The sequence below is a fragment of the Leucoraja erinacea genome, chromosome 30, assembly GCF_028641065.1.
Source record: "Leucoraja erinacea ecotype New England chromosome 30, Leri_hhj_1, whole genome shotgun sequence".
In the NCBI taxonomy this organism is placed as follows: domain Eukaryota; kingdom Metazoa; phylum Chordata; class Chondrichthyes; order Rajiformes; family Rajidae; genus Leucoraja; species Leucoraja erinaceus.
The window spans coordinates 17,756,986-17,778,465 of NC_073406.1; the positions used below are offsets into that span (position 1 = coordinate 17,756,986).

The following is a 21,480-nucleotide window of genomic DNA, read 5'->3' on the forward strand; positions in this document are numbered from 1 at the left end:
TATACAGTTTACTTTCGTTATGAGGAGTGTCCCCACAGTTGTCAGACACCACTGTCTCTTTAAGAGCTGGTTACACTGCGAGAGCCCATTGACATTGACAAGCAATTGGGTTCGATCGACACTTGTGCAATGATACTCTATTTTTAGCTTGCCGTAACAAAAATGCATTTTTAGCTGTTAAAAATAACGTTAAATCCGAAAACAACTCGTTGCTTCATGGAGTGACCGCTAGGTGGTCTATTACTTGGTCATAGTAGACAATTAGCAACAAGGGACATGGACTCGGTGGGCCGAAGGGCCTGTTTCCATGCTGTATCTCTAAACTAAACTAAACCTCGACTGATGAAGGCAGGTAGCCCGTACACTTTCAAGGTGCTATAGACTTGTACCCCAAGTTCACTCTGCACTTTGAAGTCAAGAGTCAAGAGTCAATCTGCACTTTGAAGCTCTGACTGCCACCTGGAATTCAACAAGGAGACTGCAACAACTCAAATTTGTCCAGATTAAACTACATCTGTCATTTCTCCATCTAAATTCCCAGCTTGTCTCCATCCCCTGCATCCTTTGACCTTCTTTGCCAATGGCAGCTCCAACAATTTCCAATCCATCTACAAACTTGTTAACCAGACCGCCTGCATTTTCATCCAGATACAGATACAGGTGGTAAAACTGGAAAGGGTGCAGAGAAGATTTACGAGGATGTTGCCAGAACTCGAGGGTCTGACTAAGAGGGAAAGGTTGAACAGACTGGGACTTTATTCCTTGGAGCACAGGAGGATGAGGGGTGATTTTATAGAGGAGTATAAGATCATGAGAGGGTTAGATAGGGTAAATGCACAGTCTTTTTCCCAAAGTAGGGGAATCAAGAACCAGAGGACATAGGCTTAAGGTGAGGGGGAGAAGATTTAATAGGAATTTGACGGGCCACTCTCTTTACATTAAAGGGTGGTAGGTATATGGAATGAGCTGCCGGAGGAGGTAGTTGAGGCAGGTACTATCACAATATTTATAAAACATTCTTCTTCTTGCGTATGGTGTGCACAGCCTAAAGTTGTAGATCAAGGGCAGACATCCAGGCCAGGACAGCATCAGTTACTGGGTGGATGGCTTTGATGCCCCCAGGGAAAAGCCTCAGTGGGCAGTCATTCACGATGTGTGGGATGTTCTTGACTGGACGTCCGCAGTCGCAAGCAGGGCTGTCTGTCATCCCCCACTTATGCAGGTGATGGGCTGTTCTTGCATGGAGGGTGCGGATTCTGTTCAGGGTTAGCCATTGCTTGCCATGGTGGGGGGTCTGTGATGGCATTTGGACAGATACATGGATAAGATAGGACTAGAGGAATATGGGCCAAACGAAGGCAAGTGGGACTACTGTAGATGGATCATGTTGACTCTATATATAGATTCGTACAGATAGGGTAAAGAGTCAGAACCTTTTCCCCAGGGGGCTGATATCCAACATTGGATGGCATATCTATCAGGTGAGGGGGGAATGTTGAAAGAAGAAGTTTTTTGACACAGAGAGCGGTGGGGGCCAAGTTGGGCCGAAGGGCCTGTTTCCATCATGTGTGACAACTATATGACTGTATATGTGACAAAGAAGTCAGTCGTGGTGCCGAGCGGGGATTTCCTCTCTGCACCAGCCAATGCTGTCACCTTGATCACAGCCGTTGGGGCCCAGGTTAGTGCCATCGGGACACTGTTTGCACTTCATTCCGCTGATGCCGGTTTTGCAGGAACACAATCCCGTCATCTGCTCACAGTCATCCCGGACTGCACCGAGCGGGTCACAGTTACACGCTGTGGATGGAAGAGAGGAACAAAACCTGTCACTGCAGGGATAGTCACAGCATCACCGCGCGCAACAAGAATTCGCATTCGCCCTCTTTACTATCATCCAGTTAAAATATAATCATTACATTTAAAATGAAACAAACTAACCCCGATGACTCATCAATGCCATATTTTAAAAGTGCGAAACAGAAAATGCTCAGCAAATTTTAATTGTGAATTATTAACGTTCAAAGGGATTTGAACCTATCAAAGGTTCATGTCCATAAATTATAGGTGCAGAATTAGGCCATTCGGCCCATTAAGTGTACTCCACCATTCAATCATGGGTGATCTATCTCTCCATCTCAACCTCATTCTCTTGCCATCTCCCCATAACCCCTGACACTCGCACTAATAAAGAAAAGTCTTCCTTTCATTTTCTTTAGATGTCACTGGATGTTGATCAAGAGCCAAAATCTTCACCTGATCATTTCCTCCCTTGTTTGGGATGCAGAGGCTGCACCAGGAGTTCCGCCTGCTACCCTGGCTGGGTTTTTTAAAACTCATTCTGGAAGTTATCAGACTCCAAAGGGGAAAGAGCTCCCACATCCCTGAGATTTCGTAATGGGCATTAGTGACCTAATAAAGTGGACCTTCTTTGATTGTAAACCTGATATTCTTATTCACGCACTCTTCTCAAGAACTCCCAGTAAACAGTGTTATTCCCTTTATTCTGTATCTGTACACTGTGATTGATTACAATCATGTCTAGTCTTTCTGCTGACTGGATAGTGTGCATTAAAAAGGTTTTTCACTGTACCTCGGTGAACATAACTAAACCAGACCTAACGAACTACAGATGCAGTAATATTGAGCAAAGAAACAAAGTGCTGGAAAAAAACTCAATGGGTCAGGTAGCATCTATGGAGGGAATGGACAGATGATCTTTTGGATCGGTACTCTTCTTCAGACTGATAGAGTAGACTGAAGAAGGGTCCCGACCCGAAACATCATCCATTCCTTTTCTCCAGAGGTACTGCCTGTCCCGCTGAGTTACTCCAGCTTTATTGTCTATCTTTGGTTTAAACCAGCATCTGCAGTTCCTTTCTAGACGAGGGGGAGATTGATTTGCCAATGGCTGGACAAAGTCAAGAGATGAAAAGACAAATGCGTGTGAGGTGAAATATGACACCAGAGGAAGGGATGTAGGTGGAAGGTCTTAATAGTTTCACTTACGGGTACATCCACTCTTCTCATCTATGACAATGCCCCGGAAATTCCAGAATCCAGGTTCGCAACGATCACATTTCAGACCTCCCACACCTGGTTTGCAGGAACACTGACCGTTGCTGGGGCTACAGGTTTCACTGTACGACCCGTGCTGGTTACACTCACAGGTGCCTAGAAATGTCACACGAACAAACATTTTGCAGTTAGACTTTACTTTGGTCTGTAGAGATACAGCATGGAAACAGGCCCTTCGGCCCCACCAAGTCTGTCCCGACCAGCGTTCACCCCGTACACTAGCTCTATCCTGCACGTTAATTTTATAGTTTCTACAGAAGCCAAATAACCGACAAACCTGCACGTCTTTGATATGTGCGAGGAAACGGGAGCACCCGGAGAAAACCCACGCGGTCACAGGTAGAACGTACAAACACCGTAAAGGCAGCACCCGTAGTCAGGATCGAACCTGGGTCTGTGGCGATGTAAGGCAGCAAGTCTACCACTGTGCCACCCCCATATTGCTTTCTCAAGAATGAAATGCATTGTCTTAATTTACTTGAGATTACATATTTAACCATAGTAAGAGTTAAGATAAGAAGCTTCTGAAGATGTGTATCCATGCGGTAAGATAGTATGACCACAAAGCACAACCCCGCTAATCTCATTGGGATGAGGGCGGCATGATGGTGTAGCGGTAGAGTTGCTGCCTTACAGCGCCAGAGACCCGGGATCGATCCTGACTACGGGTGCTGTCTGTATGGTCGGCTCGATGGGCCGAAGAGCCTGTTTCCACGCTGTGTCTCTAAACTTAACTAGATGAAGATTGATCAAGAAGATAGATTGAGAAAATAGTTTGAGAAAATAGTTTGAGAAACGTGCCAACGGATAAATAATGGCAAACGTTTTAATGAAAACACTTTGAAAATCTCCACAAATGTGGATTCTGTTGGAAAAAAGGTAAAATCTCCACGCGGAAATTAACGAACAGAAATAGTTAGTCATAATTAGTCATAAAGAATTGCCTTGTAATGTTGCCAAACAGAGAGCTGAGAGAAAGTTAGAAATCAGCCAACAATAAACTGTTAAAGAAGGTCAAGATATATCTGAGTATCTGAGCCAGCAAGAAACAGGGAATAACAAAACATAATTACTTCTGCATCGAAGTCAAGAGGAAGAGGCAAGCAAAATTGAATGTGGGCCCTTAGAGGCTGAAGGCAAGAGAAGGCAAGAAGGGGAGTAAAGAAACAGCTGAGGCAATAATAACAATATTTTGGACGTGTCCTCTCAGTGGAAAAACATTAAGCATATCCTGGAATAGCTGGCGGCCAATGGACATGTCACAATGTGGAATTTTAAATAATTATTATTAAAACTGCCATCAAAAGTAATGGGACTACAGGGGCGGTACAGTGGCACAGTGGATAGAGCTGCTGCCCCACAGCGCCAGGGATCCAGGTTCAATCCCGACCTTGGATGCTGTCAATGCAGAGTTTTACAGTCTCCCTGCGATCGTGTGGGTTTACTTCAGGTGCTCCGGTTTCCTCCCACATCCCAAAGACTTGAGAGCTCGTAGGTTAATTAGCCTCTTTAACTTTGCCCCTTATGTGTGCAGGGAGTGGATGAGAAGGTGGGATAACATAGAACTAGCGAGGGCTGATGGGCCTGTACCTGTACTATTCTAGGTTCCAATTCTAGGGAATTGCCAGTTGTATAGGCTTTCTGCTGACTGGATAGCAAGCAACAAGAAGCTTTGATCATCACAATTATCATTTATGATCTTTTCATTGTACCTCGTTATATGTCACAATAAACTAAACTAACTAACTAATTCTTCTATAGATGGGGTGAACAAATATCATAATGACTCTTTGACACATGCCAGGGAAGGAGGCACCTTCTGATGGGAGCATTATTGCCCCAAAGACAAACCAAACCAACTGGCTTCTGTAAAATATGTCCCATCAGAAGTCACCTGGCTGGTTAAAGAACCAGCCACCGTGTGGTTTAAGACCGTGGCTGGTTCTTTTACCAGCCATCTTTTTTTAATTTGGTAAGTGAACCACACGGTCTTATTCCAATTTTTTTATTTATTTACTTCTTTTTGTTTTTTGCCCCGATCTACTTATTTTTTTTTTATTTTGATTGCTGTTTTTCTTACTTTGTTTTATTCATGGTGATGGTGTTGCACTGTTTTGAAAATATCTCTTCAACATCAATAAAAATTTAAGTGGGAAAAAAAAAAAAAAAAGAACCAGCCACCAATCAGCTGGTAACCCTCTGGTAAAGTGAAAGGACTCACTTGGGCATCCAGCAAGGCCAACTCCCTGGGCAGCAGTTACGTTATCAAGACAACAGCCATAGACGGACTTGCTGCAATGCTGTTCTGGAACAGATGGCGGGATTGCATCTGCAGGAAGAGAACAGAGTTTGAACAAACGGACAAGGTGCTTATTGAACGCATAATTCCCAGGCTTGGCAGACATGGAAAATTGAATCATAGAGACATACATTGCAGAAACAGGCCCTTCAGCCCACCCCATCCACACCGCACATGGTAGCCATCAACGCTAAACCCATTTTACCTGCAATATGTCCATACCCTCTCCCTCTCTATTTAAGTAGTTATCTCAATATTTCTTAAATGTTGTGAATATCTCTGTCTCCTCAGGCAGATACCCACCATCTCCTCTCCCTCACTCATCTCCCCCACACTCCTCTCCACCCCATTACACCCTGTCCCCCTCTCAGTTTTCCCCTTCCACTCCCTCTCCCACCAAACCCTCTCACTCCCCCCCCCCCCCCCCCCCCATCTCTATACCCTCCCACTCTCCCCTCCCATTTCTCACCCTCACTCCTCTCTCCCCCCATTTCTCTCCCCTCTACTCCTCTCACTCCCCCTCTCACTGCCCTCCAATGGCAGGTAGTCTCGCAATGTTTAAGAACCATTCAGACAGGTACATGGACCAGTGCACAAAAAAGTTGGAGAAACTCAGCGGGTGCAGCAGCATCTATGGAGCGAAGGAAATAGGCAACGTTTCGGGCCGAAACCCTTCCTCAGGACATGGACAGGATGGGTTTAGAGGGATATGGGCCAAATGCAGGTAGGGGCTAGTGTAGATGGGACATGTTGGTCGGTGTGGGCAAGTCGAGCCAAAGGACATGTTTCCTTGCTGTATAACTCTATGACTCCATCCCCTCGACATCTTCTACGTCTCACATTATACCTATTCCCTCTTGTCTTAGACATCTCCACCATGAGAAATCAGATTTGTGCTAAGTTCTTGAATGGGCTTGGTGCTAGGGGTAGGGAAATGGGAACCATTGCGGAGAAGGAAATAGTCCGGGATGGAGAGGGTGGGAGCTAGAGGAATGGAAGAGGGAGGAAGAGGCGTACGAGGGCGAGTGGGAGGAAGTGGAATGGAAGAGGGTGAGAAGGCTTAGTGAGACAGAGAGGAACGGGAGGAGGAGCGCCACAAACTAAACTAAAACTCAATGAAAGTGTGGAAAGGAACTGCAGACGCTGGTCTATACCGAAGATAGACACAAAGTGCTGGAGTAACCTCACGGTTCAGGCAGCACCTCTAGAGAAAGAGGATGGGTGAGGATTCAGGTTGGGACCCATCTTCAGACAAAACTAAATGAATATTCTCCATTCACTGCACCTTTCTGGAGAAATCACCAAGCATTTATTGGTAAAAGTTGTTGTGGCGCCTTAACTCTTTAAACAGACTCAGTTCTCAGTCTGAATTGACTTGTACAAGAGACTATCTACCATGGCAAATATGTCCCAGGCAGCCGGCCATTCCTTCTCTCCAGAGGTGCTGCCTGTCCCGCTGAGTTACTCCAGCTTCTTGTGTCTATCTTTGGTTTAAACCAGCATCTGCAGTTCTTTTCAACACAGCCTACAATTAATGCCCAGTACTGCATTGATAAGGTACATTCTGTAAAGAAACCTTCTCCCTTGTTAGCTTAACCTATTTCCTGGCAGAATTAATTTCAGGGCTGACTGAGAGTTTTGTACATGTTTCTGTATTATGTGCTTTGGTTTAGTCATGTGGTTTTATTTAATTATATCTTGTTTCATAGCTTGTTAAACAACTTTTGAAGGGGCTCGGATAATCCCAGTCATTTCCAGCCCACACCGCATCTGGTTTTCGAATCACATCCCAAACCAGCTGCTGCTGACTGATTGAAATCAAATTGAGGAAACGCTGGCAAGCATCAAACAAGCTGTGGTTTCCATTCAGTGTCTTGGTGCCAAGTATCACTAACGACATTGGCAGACCACTTCATGGTCAAACCAGCAAATGTACCAATGATAGACACATACTGCTGGAGTAACTCAGCGGGACAGACCGAATCTCTGGAGAGAAGAGATGGGTGACGTTTTGGGTCGAGACCCCTTCTTCAGTCTGGAAGAGGCATCTCGACCCTAAACGTCACCCATTCCTTCTATCCAGAGATGCTGCCTGTTCTGCTGAGTTACACCAGCAGTTTGTGTCTATCTTCAGTGTAAATCAACATCTGCAGTTCATTTCCGGACACAATTCTACCAATGATCTAGGCCCATAGTATTGTGGAAAATAGTGAACGCTGGCTTTGCCAGTGAAGTTTATCTCCTGAAGATAAATACATTTTTAAAAACCATCTAAAGTCTAATCGGTTTAGTTTAGTTTAATGATACAAGGTGGAAACAGGCCCTTCGGCCCACCGATTCCATGCGTACCATCGATCACCCATTCACACTAGTTCTATGTTATTCCACTTTCGCATTCTACACACTATGGACAATTTACAGAAGCCAATTAACCTACAAACCTAGATAGACACAAAATGCTGGAGTAACTCAGCGGAACAGGCAGCATGTCTGGAGAGAAGGAATGGGTGATGTTTCGGGTCGAGACCCTTCTTGAGACTAAAGATCTGAAGAAGGGTCTCGACCTGAAACGCGAGTCTGAAGAAGGGTCTGGATCCAAAACGTCACCCATCCCAGAGATGCTGCCCTGTCCCGCTGAGTGACTCCAGCATTTTGTGTCTATCTTTGATTTAAACCAGCATCTGCAGTTCCTTCCTACACACAACCTACAAACCTGTACGTCTTTGAGACGTGGGAGGGAACTGGAGCACCTGGAGAAAACCCACATGGTCACAGGGAGAATGTACAAACTCCGTAAGCTAGCACCTGAGGTCAGGTTCAAAATCGGGTCTCTGGTGCCGTGAGGCAGCAACTCTACCGCTGTGCTCCCGTGCCGCCCACTATGGTGGCTGGCCTTCCCCAATACTGATTTTCCTCCTGTCAGTATATATTAATATCACAGGGAGACATTGATGGGACACATCTTGTTTCTTCCTGCTTTAGACCTGTAAGTTTAACCTTAACTTCCTAATCTGTAAGCAATTTAATTAAATGGTTCATTTTTATGGCAAGCTGGATCATAATTACGTGCAGCACTGAGAAATGGTTGTCAACTGCTTCACTGAATGGCTGGATTCAAAATGAGGGAGCAGTGAATAGAGCAGTGAATGATCCAGCAGAAGGCTGGTATAAGGCTGGCATTCGAGGATGGGCCACGTGGGAGCTGAAGAATGCAATGCCAGGTACCAAGGGGGGGGGTGGTGGAGATAATAAAGGAGGACCTGACGTGGGGATACTTTGTCATTTTGCCGGTGCCCTTTATGTGGCAACTCTTTGCATACCTGACATCACATGTGACAATAAAGTATTCATACAGGAATTCATGAACCTTCATTCTATGGCAATAATCATGGGCAAAACTGCACCTCCATGTGGTCTCACCAAGATAACAACTTTAGATGCTGAGAGATCCTGTGAGGAAAGCCATTGTTTTTTACTGAAGTGTACAACCTTAATGACGGACCATGTGGTACAAGGCCACCGTTGCACCCGTTTTTGCCAGGATATATTAAAAAACTGCATGGCCCACTCACCCAGGGTCACCTTGCAGGTTTTCAACACCTAACACTGGGGCATCCATGGTGATATTGCCTACAATTCCCTCAGCGTAAATAGAGTGAGCTGCATTACAGCGCCATTGAAACCGTTTACTCCTAGATCGATCCTGACTAATGGGTTTACTGGTACAGCTGTACGGAGTATTACACGCCAGAAACACCAGATCGATCCTGACTACGGGTGCTGTCTGTACGGAGTATTACATTTTCCCTGTGACTGTGTGGGTTTGTTCCCGTTTCCACCCAGATTCTAAAGACGTCCACGTTTGTCGGTTAATTGGCTCTGGTAAAAATTGGAAAATTGCCCCTAGTGTGTGTAGGATAGTGTTAATGTTAGTGTGACCACTGGTTGGCGCGGACACGATGGGCCAAATGGCCTGTTTCTGCGCAGTATCTCTAAACTAAACTAAACTAAACTATGGCGGTACTACTTCTGCAACAAGTTATTACCAGGCTAGTGGGGGGGGAGGACCTAAGGCAGGTGAAGTTAAATGCAGAGAAATTATGAGACGGTGCCATAAAGAATGTTGCTTTAAGAGGGGTGCACGAGAAGAAGTACTTGGGGTACAGGTGCACAAGTTATTAAAAATGGCAGGGCACTTCGCTCAAGCATTTAACAAGGTGTACATATTTCTGGGCTTCATCAATGAGCAACAGTATGAAAGCAGGGATGTTAGACTGAACCTTTACAAAGCACCGCTCAAGCCTCAGCTGGGGTATTGTGTTCGGTTCTGGTTGCTTCATTATAGGAGGATTTGGAGAAGATCCAGACATGATTTATGAGAATGGCTACTGAGAAGCGGCTCCCTAGTTACAGGAATAAATTGGCGAGAGTGGGACTGTTTCCGATGGCGAAGAGAAGGCTGAGGGGACAATGATTGGGGGGGGGGGATGTTTTGGTCAGAGTGAACAATGGGTGGCTGTTCCTGTAGGTGGAGGAGTGGAGGAGCCAGGGACTAGAGGCACAGTAAGAAGATGAAGTGGTCGAGATTACTTGAGGAAAATCTTTATATACACGAAGCTTGGTTGAATCAAGAAAGCGCTGTTTGTAGGTAGAGTAATAGAGCTGTACCACACAAGAACAGGCCTTTCAATCCACCATGTCCATGCCAACCATGTTGGTATACTGGGCCAGCCCCATCTGCCTGCATTTGAACCATAGCCCGCTAAACCCTTCCTATCCACATGTCTGCCCAAATATCCATTAAAGTCGTAATTTTAATCCATTTCTATGGGTTTCTCTGCTAGCTCATTCCATACATGGTTTCTCCAAACTTCAGGGCCCCATGCAGCTTAAGGCATCATCACAGCGCCAGATACCCGGGTTCTACCCTGACCTCTGAGTGAAAAAGTTGTCCCCGAAATTCCTTTCAAATATCTGTGAAGGAGGCGGGTTTCATGCGACCTTTCAGATGGAATTGGACAACATAGGGTGTGGAAGAATATGTAGGGTTGCAGAGAAATGGTTGGGGCATTGATTGGAACTAGTGCTTTGCTCTGGCAGAGAGCTAGGATAAACCCAATGGGCCGAATAGCCTCCTTCTGTGCGGCAACTGTGCACGATTCAACAGATGGCAGAAACACAGCTGAGGAGTCTGAGGCTCTGACATTTGATGATACAATTCACTTTGCACCTGATCTTTTTTGTATTCCCTTTCACAAATGGCATTTTGCTAATTTATTCACACCATTGATTTGTTTAAAGAGGGTGTCACCATCAGCATCTCCCCTCCAACGCCAAATCTTTTAGCGGCAATAAATGAAGCAATTGTTTCTCCATATGATTTGTTTTGTTAAGAAGACGAGGGTTATCTTCACCGTGTGGCATAATGTGCGTGATGAACTAAAAGCATCACATGATCCACAGCATCAATTTACACTTACAGAGAGCCTTTAAAATGGTCCATGCATTACTGAACAAGATAGGAGATGTTCAACGTGTAGTTTTTAACGAGCATCTTTAAGAAGGCGAGGTGAAGCAATTTGTTGGGGAGTGGGGGAGTCTACAAACATCTGGGCCCCTGAAGCTCAAGGCTTGATCAAGAGCGATAAAGTGGTGCAACTGGTAGAGTTGCTGCCTTACAGTACCAGAGACAGAAGGTTCGATCCTGACTTCAGGTGCTGACTGTATGGAGTTTGCATTTTCACGTGGTTTCCCTCCGGGCATTCCAATTTTTTCCCACATCCCAAAGACCTGCGGGGCTGTAGGTGAATTGGCCTCTGTAAATGGCCCCCCGTATGTGGGAAGTGGGGGTGAAAGTTGGATAACATAGAACTAACTAGTATGAACGAGCGATAGATGGGCTTGATGGGGGCAAAGAGCCTGGTTCCAAGCTTTATCTTTCAATCAATTAATCAAATGTTGGAATGACCATAACCGAGAAAGGGGAAATGGCCACAGGATTTTAACACAGTTCCTCCCTCTGGCTCCAGCATCAGCAATCATCAAAGCTTCATTACAATCGAGGTTCTGGTGACAATGTCGTCACGAAGGAGCAGCACATAGCATGATGGAACAAAAAGGAACAAGGACATAAGTATCAGCAGATGCTAGTTTTTGCACAGAAAATACACAAAGTGCTTGAGTAACTCAATGGGTCAGGCAGCATCTCTGGAGGACATGGACAGGTGATGTTTCAGGACAGAATTCTGAAGAAGGGTCCTAATCTGAAACGAAGATAGACACAAAAAGCTGGAGTAACCTAGCGGGACAGGCAGCATCTCTGGAGAGCAGGAATGGGCGACATTTCGGGTCCAGACGCATATCCAGTTAGAAGAAGCGTCTCGGCCCGAAACGTCACCCATTCCTTCTCTCCAGAGATGCTGCCTGTCCCGCTGAGTTACTTTTTGTGTCTATCTTCGGTTTAAACCAGCATCTGCAGTTCCTTCTTACACACTCCTATTCCGAAAAGTCACCTATCTATTTCTTCCAGAGATGCTGCCTGACCTGCAGAGTTACTCCAGCACTTTGTGTATTTTTTTGTGCAAACAAGCATCTGCAGTGCCCTGGGTCTGCATGATGGAATATCTACATTTCCATACATGGTGCTTGCGGTAATACACCATAGTAGGGTTCGGTTGGCATTTTTTTTCATTCCACTGGGCAACGATACTAAAGACTGTTAACTTAACCTGATATCAGTTCCACAAAATTACTCTGGTGACAAGATATTTGCAAGAGGAGGGACAAATATGCCCGGTTAGAAGATCGGGGATCAGCTACCGGGGGATGTTGTCAGGGATGGTGCGAATGGAAGTAAGAAGCAGATTGTGACTCGGTGGTAACAGATGGCCATGGTGCATGTATTAAGAGCTTTACCCGACAGCTAATGACTGGGAATAAGTCCCTGAAGATCATCAGCATGTTAAAGATGATTTATCAATTGTCCCTGTATGGCAAAAGAAAACAGGAGATGGAGATTCGAGAGGATTTCACCAGAATGCTATCACGGTTGAATTCCATGCCTTCTCCATTTGGTGAGGGTGAGTGTTAATTAGATTATGGTGGATTGGTAAGAGTGTGAGTATGTACGAGTATATAGTTGTGTGTGTGTGTGTGTTTGTATGTTAGTATGCTGTGTGTGCGTGTTTGTATGTTAGTATGTTTGTGTGTGTGTGTGTGTGTGTGTGTGTGTGTGTGTGTGTGTATGTGCATGTGTGTGTGTGCGCGTGTGTGTGTGTGTGTGTGTGTGTGTGTGTGTGTGTGTGTGTGTGTGTGTGTGTGTGTGTGTGTGTGTGTGTGTGTGTGTGTGTGTATGTGTGTGTGTGTGTGCATGTGTGTGTGATATGTTCTGGAGTGTGTGCGTATACATATCTGTGTGTGTGGTTATGTGCGTGTAGCTATGTGTGTGTGATGTACGTGTGATTGTATGTCTGTGCCTGTGTGTGCATGTGCATGTGCACGTGCATGTGTGTGAATGTGCGATCGTGAGTGCGAGTGTGCATTTGCGTGTGTGTGAACTCGAGCACTGACGGGACACTCACCCTTGCAGGGGCTGAGCAGGATAACATGAAGGTCCTTTTTAATCTTGCATCGTGTCAGCTTCAATGCACATTCATTGTCGTAGGTTACCCCATCAGACCCACAGACCTAGCCAGAGAAAGACAGGCAATCAAAAGGAGAAAAACTTCCAGAAAGGAGAATTATACAGTTGAGCAGAGGTAACCGGGTAATCATGATATCAGACACTCCCAGTGGATTTTGAAACAGACCCTTAAGCAGAAAAAATCCTGGAATAAAGGAATGAAAGGACGTTTGTTGTTTTGCAGAATGTTAAACACTATCCCAGGCTATTAAACACCCCCTCCAATTTTGTGCAGAAGTCTATTTAAAAAAAAACATTATTTTGAAGCTTCATGTCTGCACAATGTCTTAAAACCTAAAGAACAAGCAACCTAGTCTTTGACCTCTAACAGTTCTCTTGGTTTGCTGATGAAATTACCAGTAAGGAATCACAGACTCATAGAGCACGATAACAGGCTCGTCAGCCCAGCCGGTCCATACCAACCAAGATGCTCACCCAAGCTTGTCCCGTTTACCTGCATTTGACCCATTTCTCTCTGGATCGTTCCTACCTATGTACCTGTCCAAATGTATTTTACATGTGTTATTGTATCGGCCTCAACTACTTCCTCTCGCAGCTCTTTTCGATGAGAATGTACAAGGCATGATTAGTAGGTTTGCAGATGAAATAAGTGGTATGGTAGAATGTGAAGATAGTTATCAGGGATTACAGTGGCATCTTCTTCAGTTGGGGAGTGGGGCCAAGGAATGGCAAATGGAGCTTTATTCGGGATAATGTAAGGTGTTGCATTTTAGGAAGTCGAAAGAGGGCAGGACCTTCACAGTTTACAGTCAGGCCCTGGAGAGAGTTGTGGAGCAGAGGGATCTAGGAGTACAAGTACTTGGTTACCTGAAGGTGGCGTCACAGGCAGATACGATGGCAAAGAAAGCCTTTGGTACATTGGCTTTCATCGGTCAAGGAACTTGGTATTGAAGTTGGGACATTTTGTTGTACAAGACACTGGTGAGTCCACTTTTGGAGTATTGTGTTCAATTTTGGTTACCTTTCTGTAGGACAGATGCCGTTCATCTGGAGAGGATTTACGAGGATTTTGCCAGGACTCGAGGGACTGAGCTATGGGGAGAGTTTGGACAGGCAAGGCAAATGAACCATTCCTCAGCTCAACTGGTCAAGAGGAGATTTGTTTAACTCGGCATCATGTTCAGCACTGACAATGTGGGCCGAAGGGCCTGTTCCGTGCTGTACTCATCCAGATTCTGCATTCGCTCCATGTCTTCAAGAGAGTTTGTGGCAAGAAAGCAGAAAACAAGGTAGAACTAACACCACATATAATCAACACAAGAGATTAAAGGTTTTCCATCCTTGTCGTAATTGGTTTGTGCCCCAGTGACTGGCGAAAACAAAGATGGATGCAGCGCTGGTTGCTATTGACAACACTATCATTAAACCTTTCAAGGTTAAGATTTCCAATCGAATAGACCATCATTTCAAGTAATTGCACTTTTAATGGGCAAAAACATCCCAGGCCCAAACCAATTGACATTTGAACCCACAGCTCTGTTTCACGCAATTGCTTTCCAAGCCCAAAAATGCAGCCTTTTGCTTCTTGAAGGTAGGAATTAATTCCACTGTGGGAACAGTGCCAATGGGTAGATGCGGCTTTTGTTAAACACATCAGAGAGACGGCACTGTGACATTGCATTGGTGCTTGAAGAAACATGGCCTGATGCCGGGGTACCCGATCGCAATGCCCCACCTTCACAACAGGGGGAAATCAGGGATATATCGCCTCTGCCCTACTGCTCTGCGATGCTCCCGGCACCATGAGTGCAAAGGGGCAGAGAGGTGCAGCTGGTAGGGGTGGCACTGTGGTGCAGCGATTGAGTTGCTGCCTCACAGCGCCAGAGACCCAGGTTTGATCCTGACTACGGGTGCTGTCTGTGTGGAGCTTGTACGTTCTCCCTGTGACCGGTTTTCTCCGGGTGCTCCCGTTTCCTCCCACACTCCAACAGGTTTGTAGGCTAAATGGCTTCGGTAAAGATTGTAAATTGTCCCTAGTGCGTAGGACATGGCTAGTGTATGGGGATTGCTGGTCAGCATGGACACGCTGGGCCAAAGGGCCTGTTTCCATGCTGTATCTCCAAACTAAACTAAACTAGGCAGCTGCCTCACAGCAACAGAAACCCAGGTTTGATCCTGACCGTCGGTGCTGTCTGTTTGGAGTTTCCATGTTCTCCCCGTGACTGTGGGCTTCCACTCACATCCCGAAGATGTGCGGGTGTGTAGGTGAATTGTCCTTTGTGAATTGGCCCAAGTGTGCAGGGAGTGGATGAGATAGTGCGATAACCTTGAACTTGTGTGAATGGGTGATCGATGGGTCTGTTTCCATGCTGTATTTCCAAAACTAAAATTAAACTAATGCATAAACGGTACAGGGGGCACAGCTGTTAGGACTGCTGCCTCACAGCGCCAGAGACCCGGGTTTATTCCTGACCATCGGTGTGGAGTCTGTGTGGAGTTTGCACTTTCTCCCTGTGACCGTGTGGGTTTCCTCTGGGTGCCCCAGTTTCCTCGCTTCTCTAAAAGACGTGCAAGTTGTTGATTAATTATCATTTGTAAAAAAATAATATTGCCCCTATGGTGAAGGGAGTGGATGAGAAAGTGGGATGAGATAGAACTGGTCTGAATGGGTGATCGATGGTCAGCGTGGAACCATTGGGCTGAAGGGCCTGTTCCCAGGCAGTATCTCTGAACTAAAATTAAATTCAAATTCAGGATTGGGCAAACTTGTTGGGCTGAGGTGTGGGCGTTACTGCTGAATCTCACCCGCCCAGGGGATGCTTAATAATGGCTCTGAATGCAAGTGGAATCAATACAAGGGAGTCCCGCACAACTGGCCAGTGCACCAACGCTCTACATGATGCTAAAAATGAGCTAGTAATAAACTGAAGGCTTATTGAGAGGGAATAAAGATCAGCAGAAGTTAATTTAAATAACAGGAACATCATTGCTGCCATTACTCATTAATATCTCCCATCTCTGCAGTCCAAAAATAGGGTGAGCAGCAACAGAGTTACTGCACAGAAAGAAAGCAGTCTCCAGCTCGATACATCCCTTGAACACAGAACATAGAGCAGTGCAGCACTGGCACTGGCCCTTTGGCCCACAATGTCCATGCTGACACAGATGCTGGATTTATGAGCAAAAAACTAACTGCTGGAGGAACTCAGTGGGTCAGGCAGCATCTGTGGAGGGAAATGGGACAGACAATGTTCCGGGTCGGGAATCTTGTTCTGACTGAGGGGTCACTCTCTGATTTATCGTGGTCAGATGTCATAGAACAAGAACACAATGCAGCACAAGGACAGGCCCTTCGGCCCACAATGCCCGTGCTGAACATAACGCCAAGGTAAACTAATCTCATCTGCCTGCATATGATCCATCACCCTGCATAGTCACATACATATCTAAAAGTCTCTTAAACACCACTATCATATCTGCTTCCATCACCCCATCTGGCAGCGTGTTCCAGGCACCCACCAACCTCTTATGTAAAACACTTGCCCCACACATCTCCTTGAAACTGAACTTAACTCTCAACTTAAAGCTGCGCCCTCTCACAAAGCTATCGCCGTACACTAACACGATCCTACACATTAGGGATAATTTTACTGAAGCCAATTAACCTGCATGTCTTTGGTGTCTGTTAGGAAACCGGAGCACCCGAAGAAAACCCACGCGGTCACAGGGAGAAGGTACAGATTGCGTACCGACAGCACCCGTAGGGAGGAGCGAACCCTGGTCTCTGGCACTATAAGGCAGCAACTCTACCACTGCGCCACCCTGTCAGGCACCAAAAGGCTCGAGACCCTTCTTCTTTTTCATACTTTCCATTTCAACCACTCCAATGGGAGCAGGTTTGACATTCTCTCCAGCCTTCTGTCCAAGAAAAGTTTCTCTTTAAATTCTACTGCAGACTTGTTAAGAAGATTATAGGGTGATGGAACTGGGCATGAATTATCACCAGCTCTTCTGCTCGCTCAGTGTGAAGAGCTTTAACATCCCTCAACCAAGAACGTACATTTTACCTTCGTTTAATCCTCTCTTTGCAGGGAAGAGATGTAATTCCACAAAGCTGGCCAAATCCAAAAGATATGAGAATGGAAATGACATATTAAAAACCTTCGATTTCTTTACTAACGTAGCTTGAAGGATTATCTGAAAGGCATTGGCTGTAATTTATAAGTACAGGAACACCGAGGTGAATGCTCATCAATCATCACACTGTATTTGTTTTTACAAAGTGCATGGGTAAAATAATTACTTTCGCGCAAGGTTTTGTCTTAATTTGCAGAGACGCCTGTGGCAGTGACAGGGAATGTGAGGGCGATTACTCACAGGAGACCAAGGGACACCTTGGCAGGACAATCCACAATCACACGGGCCGTCTTCCGAGTCCTCGTCCCACATCCCTCCGTACTTCCGGCATTTCTCCTGCTCGCACTCGTTATTGTCGCCGGAGCCGGATCCTCCGGAGCCACATTCTGCCGGAAGAAGGAGAAAAACAGGAACATGATTGGGATGGGAGAGTAGAAACAAGGTACTGCGGGTGCTGGTCTACCAAGGAAAGACAAAATGGTGCGGGCGGCCCAATGGTGGGGTCACAGAGACCTATTTTGTTGCTGACTACGGGTGCTGTCCATTCAGAATTTGTGACTGCGTGGGTTTCCTCCTGGTGCTCTGGTTTCCTCTCACATTCCAAAGACGTGCAGGTTTGTTGTTTACTTGGCTTATGCCCCTAGCGTGTAGGATAGAACTTGTTTATAGGGAATCGCTGGTCAGCGCAGACTCGGAGGGCCGAAGGGCCTGTTTCTGCACTGCATCTCTTAAAAATTAAGCCGGTTAGACAACATCCCTGGAGAACATGGATAGACTATGTTTCGGAATGGAACCTAAATTGCTACCTATCCATGTTACATTAAAAAATATAAAGAGTAGGTGGAGGAGTAGGCCATTTGGCCCTTCGTGCCAGCACCGCCATTCAATATGATCATGGCTGATCATCCAAAACCAGTACCCCGTTCCTGCTTTTTCACCATATCTCTTGATTCTAAGAGCTAAATCTCTCTCTTGAAAACATCCAATGAATTGGCCTCCACTGTCTATCTGTGGTAGTGAATTTCACAGATTCACAACTTTTTGGGTGAAAACATTTTTCCTCATCTCAGTCCTACATGGCCTACCCCTTATTCTTAAACTGTGACCCCTGGTTCTGGACTCCCCCAATATCGGGAACATTTTTCCTGCATCGAGCTTGTTCAATCCGTGAATAATTTTATATGTTTCTATAAGATTCCCTCTCATCCTTCTAGATTCCAGTGAAGTCCAGTCGACCCATTCTTTCATCATATGTCAGTCCCACGATCACGGGAATTAACCTGGTGAACCTATGCTGCACTCCCTCAATAGCAATAATGTCCTTCCTCAAATTAGGAGACCAAAACAGCACACAATACTCCAGGTGCGGGCTCACCAGGGCATGTACAACTGCAATAGGACCTCCTTGCTCCTAAACTCAAATCCTCTCATAATGAAGGCCAACATGTCATTAGCTTTCTTCACTGCCTGCTGTACCTGCATGCTTACTTTCAGTGACTGATGTACAAGGGCACCCAAGTCTCGTTGCACCTCCCCTTTTCCTAATCTGATATAATTCAGATAATAATCTGCCTTCCTGTTCTTCCCACCAAAGTAAATAACCTCACATTTATCCACATTATACTGCATCTGCCATGCATCTGCCCACTTACTATCCAAGTCACCCTGCAGCCTCATAGCATCCTCTTCGCAGCTCACGCTGCCACCTAGCATTGTGTTATCCATAAACCTGGAGATGTTACATTTAATTCCCATGTCTAAATCGTTAATATATATTGTAAATAACTGGGGTCCCAGCATCAAGCCTTGCGACACCCCACTTGTCACTGCCCGCCATTCTGAAAAGGACCCATTAATTCCTACGCTTTGCTTCCTGTCTGCCAACCAGTTCTCTATCCATGTCAATTAACCTGCATGTCTTTGGTGTCTGTTAGGAAACTGGGGAGGGGTGCAAGGGAAAATATAACACAACACTCCACCTACAATGGAGAAACCAGGTGGGAACACACAGTAGCAATGAACTACAGATGCTGGAACTCAGAAACAAAAGTGGCAAAATGCAGGAAACAGTCAGCAGGTCAGACAGCATCTGAGGGGAGCTACACAGAGATAATAAGTTTTAGGTCAAAAACTGGGGGAAATAAGAAGACACTTAATTTGCAGAGAAGGGGTAAAGTGGAGAGAACAGAGAGAGGGGTTTGCGATCATTGCATACGGTGACTCGAAAAACTGCAAAATGCAACACAGGAACAAACACAGATTGTAACGTCCTGCAATATCTGTGGACTAGACAGAAATTCTCACAGGTTAGTTTAGTTTAGTTTAGTTTAGAGATACAGTGTGGAAACAGGCCCTTTGGCCCACTGAATCCGCACCGACCAGCGATCCCCGCACATTAACAATACCCTACACACCCTTATTAAAATTTACATTTATACCAAGCAAATTTACCTACATACCTGGACATCTTTGGAGTGTGGGAGGAAACTGAAGATCTTGGAAAAAACCCACGCAGGTCACGGGGAGAACGTACAAACTCCGTACAGACAGCGCCCGTATTCAGGATCGAACCCGGGTAACACAAAACAAAAGAATTGCCCCAATCTTTTTCTGTTGTGTGTGTTGTCAAACTAAAAACACAGGAGCAGGAGTGTAGGCCACTCGGCCCATCAAGCCTGCTCTGCTGCTCTATATAATCAAGGCTGATCTGCTCCAAGAAGGTGACCTTATTGAGGTGAACAAGATCGTGAGCGGCATGGATAAAGTGGGAACTCACCGTTTTCTTTCCAGGGCAGAAGAGCCAAAAACTAGAGGCTACAGGCGTAAGGTGAGAAGGTAGAGACTGAACGGGTACCTCAGTGGCAACGTTTCGATAGGTTCTTGATTAGTAAGAGCGTCAAACATTTCGGGGAGAAGGCAGGCGGATGGGGTTGAGAAGGAAAAATAGATCATTCATGATGGAATGGCGGAGCAGACTCGACGGGCCAAATGGCTCAATACTGCTCCTATGTCTTATGGTCTCGCCTAATAAGCCAACTTGGTCGGCATGGATGAGTTGGGCTGAAGGGCCTGTTTCCCTTGCTTCTCAGTCTCCAGGTTATGATGAAAGAGCGTGGATGTGAAATATTAGCTCTCTCCGCAGATGCTGCCTGACACGCTGAGAATAAGGGGTAAGCCATTTAGAACGGAGACGAGGAAACACGTTTTCTCACAGAAAGTTGTGAGTCCGTGGAATTCTCTGCCTCAGGTGGAGGCCGGTTCTCTGGATACTTTCAAAAGAGAGCTAGATAGGGCTCTTAAAGATAGAGGAGTCAGGGGATATGGGGAGAAGGCAGGAACGGGGTAATGATTGGGGATGATCAGCCATGATCACAATGAATGGCGGTGCTGGCTCGAAGGGCCTAATGGCCTACTCCTGCGCCTATTGCCCATTGTCTATCGTCTATTGAGTTTATCTCCTATTTTTCTCTTTTCATTTCAGATTTTAAAACATTTATGGTTTTTATTTTTGCTTTTCGATAACAACCGTCTGGCTCTGCCTCCAGCGATTCAACACTCGAGTTGTCGTATATTACATGTAGACGTTCGATGCGGATGATTTTATTTTGAGTTATGGCCATGTATGATTTGAATCCATAGACTATTACAACAGGCAGTGTTATGCAGCAATGAAAATGGCGATCACTCTCATTTATGGCACTGCGAGAATCAAATTTATCTGCAGAACAGTCTATAAATGTGCAGTCGGCTTCAAGTCTGCAAGCTTCAATTCCTTCATGGCCTCAATTTGAAGGGCTTCCCGTGCTCATCCCTCCTCTTTCACAGACCAGGTTGAAGTCCATGACATCATTGCTTCGCTATCACCTCAGCCTAAAAACCTCATTTCACCACCAAGGTGGCATGATGGTGCAGTGATAGAGCTCTTGCCATAAGGGCCTGTCCCACTTTGGTGACTCTTTAGGCGACTGCCAAGGACTAGTTGGAATTCACCTACGACAACACTCTGACAATTGGCGACAACCTACGTCAACAAGTTCGTCAACCTACGTCAACCTACGTCAGCAAACATTGTCGCCACTCTCACCGAAAACTTTTCAACATGTTGAAATTTTTGCAGCAGTCGCCTGTAGTTGCCCAAAAAAACCACCTGAGTGGGTCAGGCTCCTTAAAGTGCCAGAGATCCAGGTTCATCCTGACTTCGGGTGCTGTCAGTACGGAATTTGTACGTTCTCTCTGTGACCTGCGTGGGTTTTCTCAGAGATCTTCGGTTTCCTCCTACACTCCAAAGACTTACAGGTTTGTAAGTTAATTGGCTTGGTTATAA

The 21,480-nt window shown here is 45.7% G+C and overlaps 1 protein-coding gene across 5 annotated transcripts in view; it reads right to left on the reverse strand.

Moving 5' to 3' along the window:
- agrn (agrin) overlaps positions 1–21,480 on the reverse strand; it is a 451,665-nt gene that overhangs the window by 76,678 nt on the left and 353,507 nt on the right. For all 5 annotated transcript variants that reach the window (XM_055659585.1, XM_055659586.1, XM_055659588.1 and 2 more), the window contains 5 exons: positions 17,397–17,542; positions 12,958–13,063; positions 5,300–5,407; positions 3,010–3,174; positions 1,657–1,800 (listed from right to left, as the gene is read on the reverse strand). In XM_055659585.1, coding sequence (XP_055515560.1) covers positions 1,657–1,800; positions 3,010–3,174; positions 5,300–5,407; positions 12,958–13,063; positions 17,397–17,542 — 669 coding nt within the window. The remainder of the gene's footprint in view (positions 1–1,656; positions 1,801–3,009; positions 3,175–5,299; positions 5,408–12,957; positions 13,064–17,396; positions 17,543–21,480) is intronic.